General features: G+C 31.0%; 1 protein-coding gene across 1 annotated transcript in view; it reads right to left on the bottom strand.

The window, feature by feature from the left end:
* LOC142319212 (fatty acyl-CoA reductase wat-like) overlaps positions 1-14277 on the bottom strand; it is a 97402-nt gene that overhangs the window by 24338 nt on the left and 58787 nt on the right. Inside the window, exons 4-5 of the mRNA XM_075356231.1 lie at positions 5645-5793; positions 1460-1569 (exon numbers count right to left, since the gene is read on the bottom strand). Of these exons, the coding sequence (XP_075212346.1) occupies positions 1460-1569; positions 5645-5793 (259 nt within the window). The remainder of the gene's footprint in view (positions 1-1459; positions 1570-5644; positions 5794-14277) is intronic.

Genomic DNA, 14277 nt, shown 5'->3' with positions numbered 1-14277 from the left:
CAGCCATGGCTTTGCAACTGAAACAAGAAAGTAAGAGATTATGTGCAGAGGGAGCAGCACCTGCACATGATCTATGCAAAAATAATCTATTTAAAAAAAATTCCATAACTATCAAAACAGACAACAGAATTATAGTATTTACATGTACCTCCAGAACATAGTTTGGTATGTCCAAGAATCAAACCCCTTCCTTGCAATTAACATGTTGCTACTGTTTTGAGTCACATGGAATTCAGTTCTTAATAATTTCATAACTGTGGTTGATATCTGTAGCATCAAAATCACACAGGACAATTGCTCACTTTCTTATTTCAGTTGCAAAGCCAAGGCTGATGAGAGTGGACACTGTTACATTGTTGAGGGGCAATTGGTGACATTGTTTGGGAGCATAAATGGCGATGCATAACACAAAGAATTGTAAAATACATAAGACACAAATTGGATTGTAAAGCATTGCTACTTTACAAGGCAGGTCCTTGTAGCCATCGGTGATTAGACTGAGCAGTCTCCAAATTAATAATCTATTCATAAATAAGCAGCTGAACTTAATATACCACAGTCAACAATGCATGATTGTATTAAAAATAAAGTCTTGAATAAGAAACAGTTTGATCAACTGCTTTGCTTTATTAACATTATCTTCAAATGCAGAGTTCCACACAAAAGTCTTGTTTTCTGATGAATGTGCAATTCACAATTCATACTGTATTTGGACATTCTTGAACAAAACAATGTTTACTATGATCTTCTGGTAGTGGTATTAAGATTTAAATATTTAGAATGTTTATTATTTTAAACAAAAAGAGAAAAGGCTTGGTTAAAATTAAGATGAAGCTAAAAAATTATAAAATCATTAGATAAAAGTGAATTGATGCTAGAAAATGTTAATAACCTTGAGAGAGCAAGGGTTATCCTAAGAGTCCATTGAAAAAGAGGCGAGCTAGAAAATAATGAGAGACTAAATATTTCCACTGGCATATGAAAATAGGTTACCATTGGGTTCAATATAACTAGATGCCTTGGAAAAATATATTTCCAAAACTTAAAAAAAATACTGTTGTGGTACACACCTAAAATAATAATTATAATACTAGAATTATTATGTTGTCACTATATTCCTTTAAGACAGTAAGAAAAGAGAATGCATGACATTCTTTACACTCATCACTAATACCCCAACTTATGATTCAATGCAGTACGTAAACAAAACAAATCATTTAAAACCCTTGATATTACCATATCATATGTAGATAATGGGTGCAGATCTATACATATACATGCACAAATTAAGTATATTCCACAGTATTAAGCATACTCCATTTATTTTCAGAATCTCAATAATTTCTTAATTTACTTTAAAATCATTATAATAATAGTTTACTCAAAACTACTGGAATGATCAGTATCAATAATACTTGTATAGTACTTTTTGGTGAATAAACACATATGGAAAGCTTACTTATAGCTGGTCGAAAGATGGTGACGGGTAAATTTCCAGCATATTCCTTCACAACCTGTTCTGCTACTGCCTTTGTGTAAGTGTATGTGTTTGGCCATTTTCCCAGCAGCCTTAGAAAAGAGAAGACATTAAACTTTCATAATTTACATAGAAATAAAACATTCTCTAACTTTAAATTAACAAATCAAAATTTAGTTTACCATGTTAGTTTTAAAACAAATCTTAGACACTAGTTCTGAAGAAAAGAAAGAGAATGAAAGAAGTAGCTGATTAAAAAGAATGGTTTAATATTTTGTTAAGTACCATAACCTAAACAAATAATTGCAGTTGAATCTCAAACTATTTTGCTCGTTTATTACTAAACGACTAATTCTAATAACTACCGTTTGGACTATATTAATTTTATAAATATGTCAATTATATATTAGTTGGTTTCAAAATCTACTTCAATTAAAATTAATCTATTCCACATAGATACGCAAATATATGATATCTGTATGACAGCTCAAGTCTGATGTACAGTTTTGGATTTTGTGCAACGTGGTACAAATAAGTTTTATTATTACATTTAAACAGTGCCGGAAATCTACCTAAAAATACTATTATATCTGAATAATTACTAAATGGTAATTAAAAAACAATCTCTAAGTATTACACGTGAATTACGAAAAAATTGAAATTATATATCGATCGATCAGTTTCAGTAATTTTCGTAACAGTTTAAGCCCGATACTAAGGTACTAGGATCACCTTGATCACTAAAAATTTTTAGTTCAGTTACTTTCTCGTCTAGATAGCGCTACAGCTCTAAAAGGAAAAGTATTGTAATCAGTCCAATTTGGGCACATGCGGTTTTCAACGGATCTTGACGTTTTGACGGATTTTGACAAGATGAAAATTGATGTTAATGTCCGTATGTGTGTGTGTGTGTTCGGTTTTGTCCTCTAGATCACCATCTAACTCAAGAACTACTGGACTGATTTTGATCAAACTTGGACAGAATTACTTCTATGTATGGCACATTGCTACCATTTAATTTTAACGTAATAGGTAAAGGCTATAGAGCAAAGTCACCCTCAGTATCTGGAGATTTCGCTTAATTAAGATCATATTTTTCTTACGCATATTTGTTAACAATTAAAAAATAACAATATCTCCAAAAAGTTTGAAAAATTGCATCTCCACTCCAAAAACTTCTGTTGTAGTCATCCGCTATGTTGTAACATCACAAGTGAGCGGTAGAATTAAATAAATGAATAACATTTAAAGTGTAAAAAATTAACTCGGTATGGCAGTGTCTCGAACTCGATCGCCCGGTTGAATCGGTACATGGTACGTTAAGCCTCGCAGCTACACCGGTATGCCGACTGTATAAACGAAATTTGTTCTATGCAAGTTGGGAATTTAATTAATGCCGACCGTCGCTGCTAGTACCGCCACACCCACGCGAATTAAATACGGTAGCCCGTTTTAGTTAGAATTATTGAATTATATAAATATAAAGAAATATTTAAATAAAATGATAAATATTTTAAATTAAGTTGTGTGTGTAAGCCGTGTATCAAAAACAACTCACAGTTGCAGGACTTCCTGTCACACGGCCAAGTCGCGATTTGGGAAACACCTACAACAGTTTAGTCTTTTTGTTGTTTTGCACAATTACTTGTTTTTGATTTTTTATAAATTTTTACATTATTATCTAACTTTGAGACCACAGCAAACAAATAATAAAAAGACATTAAGGTCAAATTCATGCTGAAAAAGGTGTTTCCAGCTAACTAGATTGTCAATTTAATGAATTAAAAATTTTATGTTATTTTTAATAATTGCTTTTTTATTTTCTTGTTGGTAAAGTACATAAAACAATTAAAATATTATTAACAATTTTAAAAATATACTGTTAACACTCTGTTGACCTCCACGGCAAAGTGGTAGACTCCCTACCTTTCAAGTGGGAGGTTGTAGCTTCAAATACCAATCAGACTTGGCATTTTTCATACGTTATAAAATACATCATCATTATCTGCAACTGAGTACTATATATTGTTTCTAAATAAATGTGTAAGAAAAATGTTTTACAAAATTTATGGGGATTTTTGGTGATTAGTAGTTTTTATTAAATAAATAGTACAAATCTGTTAGCTGCTGCAAAAAAATGATGTTAACATCTTTTTGCCAAACCAATTGTATTTTAACATCAACAGCCCTTTGTTATTGTTCTGGGTTGTAATTCACACTTCCTGGGGTGAGATTTTTTTTATCTAACTTCAGGTACACTTATTATGAAAGAATGTTACTTATCTATGTGCTCCAAATTAAGAAAACTGTTCTAGATATCTGGAAATGTTTGAAATATCATATGAATCAATCACCACTAAGGTAAAGATTTTACCTGGGAGTGAAAGTTTTATAGTTTTTGATGAATGCCAAACCTGAAAGGGGCTTTGATTCATAATATTGGAAATAAATGTTTACTTATGTCACTGGACATCATATATATACACACACACACACACACACACACACACACATTTAATGCAAGGGAGTCAAAAATATTTAAAAGTCAAAAGCATAATCAAACTAACTAATCTAGAGTTAAAAATATAATATAAAAATAAACATTTGATAAAATAAATCTCTCAAAGTGGACAATACAGGCCTGGATTTTAAAGCTATAAATTTATTCTTAAGTCTGAAATTCCTAGTCCATCATTACAAAATAACTTAAAATAACTTGTCTTTTGACAACTGAACAGTTTTTTGAAGATTTTGAAACTGAACATGTATATTTTAAGTTTTACACTTCCTAACTCTACATTAAACCCACACTATTGAAATCCCCTCAAAAATCCATACTATTTTTATAACAATCAGCTTTATTAAACCAAGTTCATAGTGTAAATACTACAAATAAAATAACCTACTTAATAAAAATAGCTTGTACAATTTACCGAACAATGTAAATAATATATTATTTCAAATCATTCTAAGTTTTTATTAGTCAGTATAAATTATAAAAAAATCTAAAGTACATGAATATTAAAGTCTCAATGAAATATTACTAGTATATTATGGATTTGAACAATAGATCGGACAATGATCATCAAAGAAGCTTGACTTAAAGATGAAAGAATTATTGTACATAAGGCAGACATATTGAGATTTCAACTACCTTAAATTGATTATAAATATATTTTATAACTTTTTCTTACAGCAGGTCATTAATTTCCATCTTTGAAGATTATGTAATCTCATAATCTCTAAACATGGAATGTAATAAGCAGTAAAATATAATCTTGGTGACTGAATTATTCTAAAAAGCAATTTATTTTATTATTACAAGCACATTTTTAGAATACTTCAACTTATAAGACTCTGATGCTTCAGAATTTCATAAGTAATTGATTGCTTATGTTATTTCTAATGGAAATTCTGTAACAAACTCTTAATTATGCATAAAGAATTAATTCAATATAATTTAATGATATGTAATTTTAAAATAAAATAATCATTTAAAAAAATAGTGGTTCTCATAAAATTTAACATTTTTTATTCATGCATATATTATGCACAAATCTGTAAAGTTTTTGTTTCATTTCTTCCTCATAGTAGCTCACACCAGCATGACTAATATAAGAAATGAAACTGAGTTCTCTACATTGATTTATTACAGAGATCCAAGAAAATTTTGGCTACTCTGAGATTTTGGTTTTTGAAATTTTTTGATAAGAGTTGAGCAACAGTACTGATCTTTACTACTGAAAACATTTAACTGTTATAAATCATACCTTATTAAAATACTAGTAGTCATAGTTTTTAGTTTTATTACAACCAATAAGGAGCGCTTATTAATCTGCACACATATATCTTACACTGGATTTTTTCAATTTTTTTTTTTCATTAGTACAGTGATTTCACCTTATTATTACTATTTAACCTAGATGGTCATTGAAGAATATACCTGGTTTTCACACTGTTGAACAGCAAGTGTGTTATCACAACACTAACTCTCTTGTAGTAATATGATTGACAATGGATTGTTACTTTACAATCAGTAATCAGTATGTGTTTCTATGTGATGTTTACAGGTATAATAGAACATTCAAATTGTAAGGATCTCGTTTACTATCTTTTCTAAGGTATAGACTATTATTATTTGTAATGATATTTGATATTGTCACGTACTTTGGTAATAATATTTCTAGCAGTTCATCATCATCTACATTGGTAACTATTTGCTCAAGGCGCTTGTGATCTATTGGACCATCATACAGCCGCTCTTCTATTCTTTCTAAATGGCAGTTAGCATAAGCCGTTGAAATGTGCACAAATGCCTGTGAAAAATAAAATTCATATTATATATTTAGCAAATATTAATTATTCTTTGTGTTTTAATTTCTTTAAAAATGTTTTCTGCAGATAGAAGAATATTTTATAGATTTATTCAACACTAAAACTATATTTTAAGGAACGAAAACAAGAAATGTTAAAAAATTTTGAGCTTCCATAGAGTACAAATTTACCATGTTTAATTTAATGGAAGTGGCCTGACAATATGATAATTTTTGAATTAATATGAAATCTAATCTTTTTAATGACACATGGAAACCAAATTGGATAGTAAGAGATTTTTAAAAAACTTACATCAAAATTTGTTTTGTTATCTTTGTGACTAAATTCAATGCTTTTTGTTGTTTATACAATCACATCAGTAGATTTTACTGTTGTTTTTTTGGTTAGGTAGGCAAGTATTAATAATATGTTTATTTAAACGTGTGCGATTTAAATTGTAACTGTTAGTTTAAAATTACCTTAACTTCTGCTCTGTTGGGTGCTGGTGCTCCATCTTGCCGAAACATCAGTTGCATTCTCATGATTAATAGTATATACTCAACAGAACTCAACAAAATATCAAATAAAAATTCATGATACTGTGTAATGTCAAATTTCCATGTAAAAGTTTACTGCTAATATTCGATTGTTTAATACAGTGCACCAACAGTTGAAATCTCACTTGGTTATGGCCTTTTCTAATAAATAGAGGGTTTTGTGTTGACCATTACTGATGGTTTTTCTTTTAAATATCCAACTGTTAGAAAAATTAGTTTTATCTATCCAGATGATGTTTGACAGAAACTGTGTTCAAAATATGAACTATTGAACACTTTAACTGACTTATTGCATTGGTTTTAGTAGCACATTTTATACATTTCTCGGAAAAAGTAGGTACAAGACTAGATGCCGACAAGAGCTGTTTATTTACGTACAACCAAGCAATGTCATAAACTGCTCTCCTAAACCTGAAAAAAAGCTGAACGTCTCTAAAATCTTTACTAATATGAAACTAGTGTTATTAGAAAAGATTTTTATTTTTCAGGAATGCATTTACGATCATTTCGTTCTCGGCTTCTGAGATGTCGAGTTTAGTAGTTTCGATACTTCGAGATGTTTGTGAACTATTTGTAGTGTTTATAGACTACTGAAAATTAATTTTTTTGTGACAAAATCTTCATGGAATTCTAGGTTTGTATATTTAAAAAAATATATTACGTACTTTTATATTTTCTTGATTGCATACACAAAATTGATTATTCGTAATTGAGAAAAATAATATTTCGATAAAATCTTGACTGAAAAATTAAAATTTAGTTTCATTATTGAATTAAAGATATTCAGGAAATGCTTTTTAAATTGATTAGTATTTGAAATTCAGAAATTATGGAATTGACATTTATCTTAAACAATAACTATTATAAGGGACGCGCTAATCACGGAAATGAATTCTTGTTTTACTTCAATTTATTATTCGAAGATGAATTGTTTTTCGAAGTATCATTTCGTCCAAATGTTAACTGTTATGTTTATAATAGCATAATTAGGCGAGTCCTGAAATAATTCACGAGTCTACAACATGGCATGTTCTGTTACCGCTGCAATTTCTTACCGAATATCATGTTTTATTTAGCTCATCAATAGATTCAAATATAATTACTAGTTCATGAAAAATATTGGTTTTACTAATATAGTATGACTTAAAAAAAAAGAAAAGTTCGAGAGCATAAACAAATTATAAAACAGCAAAAAAATATAATAAAAATGTGTACTTTTTCGAAACTTTTTTACTTCAAATTATTATTTTTTTTATTTTCCACACTCTTATTTAGAAATAATAATTCAAATGTTTAATTTTAGATTCTAATTGAAGAATGAGTAGAAGATTTGAATGTGGCGCTTGCAAGCACAAGAGAAAGAGACTTCAAGAGTATGAGGTAAAGAAGATAACACCGATTACTGCTTACATGCATGTGCCAACTAGTACTATTCGATTTGAAGAAAATCTTATTGAAGCGATACAGCAAGCTGCAGGTGAGGAAACAGCCGTTACACCAATTCAAAGTGAAAATACGGAACTAATTCAAGAGCCATTTACTGAATACGAATACAGAAACGAGCCACAAGAAAATAATACGGATATTCAGAATTTTCTACTGACATCTAGTGAGAAACACCAAGTTCAAGGTATTGCAAATTCAAATAGTGATGTTGTCAAATATATATCTACTGTAACAGATGTTGGCTTGTGGGCGGATATATCACAAAATGATTTATCATATTGGATAGAGAAGGATCCCTCTCAAGTTCAACATTTAAGTGAACCACTTTTAAATTCCAAGCGAGTATATACGAATCAGTCCAGGTTTTGTACAAAGCTATTTTTTATTAAACGTACGCCAATGTAGAAAAATATAGCCTAGAATGGCTTGTGTATTCTCTTTCAAAAGGCTGCTTTGTTTCTAACTCTTTCCAAATATTGTATCTTCTGCAACAGCGTTAGTTTCTGAAGGGTTTAATGATTGGAAAAACCCTGTTATCATTCAGTCATGAAAATTCGGAAAATCATAGGAATGTTACGTTAACATATTTAACAAGAGCAAAAGGGAAAAGCTTTAACTTCAAAGCTAGAGGAATAAACAAGAAAAGAGCAGCAATAGTGGCGTTACGTTATAGAGTTATCGCTGTAATTTGCACTCTTGCAGAGCGAGGCTTACCATTTAGAGGAGACAATGAAAAATTTGGAACTCCAAATAACGGCAATTACTTTGGTCTTTTAGAACTTTAGTAGCAAAATTCGATCCATTTTTAAAGGATCACATCGATCGGTATGAAACTTCTGGGTCAGGAAAACCTTCATATCTGTCCAAAATTATATGCGAGGAAATTATTCAACTCATGGCAAATAAAGTTAAAGACGCAACTGTGGCGGAAGTGAAAAGGCTGAGTATAAGCTTTTCTGTAGAGTCCACTCCTGACATTTCATATATTGATCCGTTGACTTTAATTATTAGATGTGTCACCTGAAGACGGTTTGCCAACTGAAAGATTTTTAACTTTCCTTGACCTAAAAGATAACTCAGGAGAAAGCATGGCTGATTTAGTATTTAACTATACCACTACTGAGCTTAAAATTGATTTTAGAAAATGCCGAGGCCAGTCTTACGATAATGCAGCCAATATGGCTGGTAGATACAATAGTATGCAGATAAAAATTATTGGAAAAAACAAATTTGCAAGATTTTTTCCATGCGCTGTTCACTCTTTAAATTTAGTAGCTCGTTCAGCTGTTGTTGTTGCCTTGATGCAGTTCATTTTTTTGGTGTTGTTAATGAAGTTTATATCTTCTTTTCGTTTTCAAAAAAAAAAAAAAAAAAATGGGAAGTTCTGAAATCTCATTCTAAAGTGCCAAAATATTCATCAGACACTAGGTGGGGAGGCACACCTAGATTGGCACACACGGGATTGGTTCGACAGGTAGACACAGACAGGAGGCGGCAAAATCAAATATTGACGCATACGAACAACCGATGTGAAGTCGAATAATACAGAGCAGCGAACACCCAAAATACGGATAATTCCCTGCAAACAACGTTGGAAGGCTGGGCTTCGCCTTTCCATACGCCAGAGGAGAATGGGCGCATAACAAAAAAAGAATGGCCCAGACGATACGGGCTGACCTACCATACCGGACGTACAGCCGGCAGGTGGGAAGGCCTGTTAGTTAGAAGGACATCTCTTCTGATGAGACCCTATTTGCTGGGAGGCACATGCAAAAACTACAAAACCTATTTTAGAAAATTACAGTGATATCACCGATGCACTCAATCATTTAATCATTTACATTCAGATATTAATACAAAAGGTGATGCTAGATTGAGGGCCAACAATCTTTTACAGAAGATTGAAGAATTTGAATTCGTGTTAATGCTCCATTTTTGGAACCAAATACTGGGGCATTTTTACAGTGTTAATAAATTTCTTCAAAATCCTACTATTTTACTTAGTAGTTGTGCAAATTTATACTTGTCACTTCTGAATATTTTACGTGAAATTAGATAAGATTGTGATGCAATTGAGCGACAAGCAAAAAAAAATGTTACCAATAATGAATGTAGAACTGCCAAAAGAATAAAAAGACGTAAAAAGCAAGGGAATCACAAAAATTCATCTGATCCTGATGCCTTAGACGAACTCTCTTCAAGAGACAAATTTAGGTTTAAATCATTTATTCCTATATTTGATGCACGTGAATCAAATTTAAGAAGAGCTTCTATTTATGATAATATAGTGAAAATATTTTCTTTTCTTGCCGATCTTGAATTATCAAAAGTAGAAATTCAAGGAGGTGTTGCTGAGCTGTTAATGCAAGAATACCCAGAAGATGTCAACCAAAATCTTACTGAAGAACTATTACATTTTCACACATGTGAGACAAATGCATAAGCCTTCAAAAAATTCCACATTGTCGCAACAGACTTGTATCAAATAATATTCAAAGAAAATATTCAGGTGGCCTTCCCCAATGTGGAATTAATCTTGCAGCTGTTTCTCAGCTTAATAGTCACTAACTATACTGGAGAAAGATCATTTTCATGACTTAAAAATATCAAAAATGAAGTAAGAAGCATAATGACCCAGAAGAGGTTGTCTTCATTGAGTATTTTATGAATCGAAAATTCAGAAAAATAAATTTTTATGACTTATATAAGATTTCTCTGTGAAAAAATTGAAAGAAATTCTTTTAATCTACTTTTTTGTTTTAAATGTATATGTTTTGTTTTAAAGCTTAATAGCAATAGCTTTACATGGATTGAATCGGTTCTTAAAATTGTAAGATCTGCTTGTCTAAAATAAAAATTAACATAAAATTTAATATGATATTTTCTTTTTCGGGATTTGGATTTTGTTTGAGTTAAGTTCGATTTGGTTTAGTTTAAGTATGAGTTATTATGAATTAAATTTGGTTTGGTTTAATGTATTGAATAAATTTAATTTATTTTTTTATTTATTACCCTTATCACATTTTTTATAAACGATAGTTAATTAATGCATAAATTTATCATAGATCACAGTAATAATTATATTATAAGTTATCCTAATCACAAAATATTGCATTTAACATAATGACATACATTATAGTATTGATGTATTTCATTATTATCTGTCATATGAGTTACAAAATAAAAAATGGGAGGTGGAAGGGGTCTCATAAGTGGAATAGCCTAGGGCCTTTCTGTCTAAATCCGGCCTTGATTATAATAAATAATACTTTAAATACATCTTATTTACATAAATATATATTATTACAAAATATATTAATACATTTTTATATTATTTAATAATAACTATATGTTTATATTAATTTAACATATAAATAAATACATTTTAAATGCAATAACAACTGATGCTTATTTTATGCAATATATTTATACAACTACCGAAGTAGACACTTGCTATTATAAAAATTAAATTAGTTTATAACACTAAAACATTGATAATTATTATTAGACACAAACAGCTCATTTTTTTTAAATGGTGAAATTTGATATTATTTATGATTATTTATCACCTTTCTGAAGGTGGTATTACTTTTATAAAGAGATTCATCTTTATCATAGATGATTTATCACCTTTGATGAGTTGAAATACTGTATTACCTTTTCAATCTATCTTAATGATGTAGGTCTACCCTTGTAAAAACCAGCCTAATATTTAATTTGCTTGTTGATTGTAGGCATGTTGATGATTGGTATCAGAATTGTGAAAAAAAATATTTCTAGTGAGACCATTAAACTTTGCATAAAAATATTTTTATATTTCTCTAGTTTGAAATCTTTAGTTAATTATATTTTCATTGTGATAAAAAAAGCTACAAGATAAAAATTCTCAACCTCCCAGTATCTAGAGTGTGAGCGAAAAGACCCTTTACATTTTAATAACATAGTACAGTTAGATAAGTAGATAAACATTGTTATGAATACAAAACAATACAAAAAAAACGATATATTTTTCACATTTTTGAGCAGATTGACTCTTTTTTATTTCCCTCCGTAAGCTGAGTCCTGCGCATGTCACTTGGGTTAGTGTGGGAAGGACGTGATAGTCTCGAGTTAAACCATTGTGGATACAAGTGTTTTCACTGTTGAGGAGCGTTTGGTGGCTTCTGTGTGAGTTCATGAACGTCAGAATAGAAAGACAGTAAAACACCAAAACACAGTAAACAGATAAATTATGATTTCAATATTTGACTGCAGAATTTGCATATTTGCGCATAATAACTTCAAAATTTATAAAATGGTATCATTTTCTACAAATTCACAAATTATAAAAAACAATTTATTTTAATTTAATTATAGAATTAAATACCACCTGAAAATGCGGGATCCCGTGAAAATCGGTATTGTAAGTTTAACTTATCTATTTCCTGTGTTTTGGTGATTTAAATTTCATTAAATATATATATATATATATATATATATAAATATACTAGCTCTACCCGCCACGCTTCGCTGTGGCGCATTGTGGTTGCATGGATGAGAAATGAGAAACAAAACAAAGCATACGTTTCATAGAAGTTTAATTTTGCTATACTTGTGCATATACAATATTTTTTTGTTTTTCCACTGTCTGCGTAGATATAAAGGCTATCTGGCTTGCCGACTCGGGAACATCAACATACAATTGCCCATGTGAGAAGCAATCCGCATCTAAATCTAAACCACACAATTCTAAAGATTGACCTTGAGCTTTATTGATTGTGATTGCAAATGCCAATCGAATTGGGAATTGCAATCTTTTAAATTAAAATGGTTAATCGGTCGGGATTATGGGTATTCGAGGAATGAGGACATCTTCACCTTTGAAAGGCCCCGTTAAAATCGTTGTTTCATCAATTATCATTATTCATCAATTTCTTAACTGCTAGTCGCGTGCCGTTGCAGAGTTTTGGCTGATTAATATTCCGCAACAGGATAATTGTCATTTTTTGATCGAACCGTTGCGAGAATCAATCTAATGAGGAATGTTTTCCCAGTTCCTCCTGGCGCATCCAAGAAGAAGGTCCTCCCAACATCGTCATTTATCATTTGCATTATGCGATCATAAATGCCTTTCTGTTCACGCGTTAATTTGGGAATTTTGATTGGACATATGACTGAAGATCACCAATGTTGTAACTCTGTTCACGGCGTAAATCCACATCAAATGAAGCAATCCCAGCTCGGGTGGGTTCTGGCATTCCCAATCGACTAAGAACTTTATTTGCAATAGCTAAGAACTTGTCTTCAATATTTATCAATGCTTCGTTGTAAATGCCTTCTGTAAATTCCGTGGTCATATTGGTATTTTCTAGGCGTACTATATGCAAAATATCCTCAACCATATGCGATCGATATCTTTCCCATAACTCTGTGGGAGATGAAGGGAAGCAAGCGGTCAATATAATTGCGAATAATGCGCGAATTTGGTTTAGATGTGCAGTGTTGCACGCGTCATTAATACATAAATCCCACTGTTGGTCGTTTTCTAATAAATTCAGAGCTCGGTGAAAGGCGCAGCTCAATCACGACACGATCACACAAAAGTACCTCGATTAAAGTAAATATTTAATTCAGATTGTATAATAATCTGAATCAGATGCAAGTCGATACGTTTTTTTTTTTGTTAATAAACAATGTAATTGGGAAAAGGTATTGTTTAACATGTGACTGCGGTTGTCGTTAGCTAGTATGGCGAGTGTTCCCCTCGCTTCCGGCAGATGGCGCGGTCACTGGTACACAGCTGACCGTTAAAAAACTTCTCGCGGTCGCGGGTATGTGACTGATGCGAAAAATAGATAAAAACAATCTTTGATGCGGCTTATATATCGTGCTAAAATTTGAGCTCAATCGGTGCAGAAAATTTTGAGTTTATGAAGCGTACACAAACGACAACATTTTTATATATAAAGATTTGTGGGCTGCGAAAAAAAGCCCTTAAGTCGTGCGAAAAAACATTTTAAATGCTTACAAAAGCAGAGTAATGTTTACAAATTACAGAATAATCAAACGGCGTTGATTTCAGATGTTAATTGCTAACGTAAGTAGAAGTTGTGCTGCTTCAGTGTACAACGTGATTCTAGAGTATGAATCTACTAATGAATTACAGTCTCCAAAGAAAACAAAACCCCGCAGGTCAGTTGAGAAAAATGTGAGATTTTGATAAAAACGCGATTCGTAAAAAGATTACACGAATTTGAATTATTTAGAAATAGTTTAGCGGTGTATTATGTCCTTTGGAAAAGAATTCGGTTATTGTCTTCGACAACGCTTCTTATCATTAAACGAAAAGAATTACAACCGTGTTGTAGAAAAACAATGATATCGAAATGTGGCTTAGTTCAAAAGGAATAATTTTTGAAGAGGTTGAAGAGTAAAGGGTTTCAATCATTGCAAAGGGTTTCGCGTATTAAAGGTAATTATAGTCCGTATAAAATTGGTTTGACA

Source organism: Lycorma delicatula, chromosome 2, assembly GCF_047948215.1.
Source record: "Lycorma delicatula isolate Av1 chromosome 2, ASM4794821v1, whole genome shotgun sequence".
Taxonomy (NCBI): domain Eukaryota; kingdom Metazoa; phylum Arthropoda; class Insecta; order Hemiptera; family Fulgoridae; genus Lycorma; species Lycorma delicatula.
This window is presented reverse-complemented; position numbering and strand designations above follow the sequence as displayed.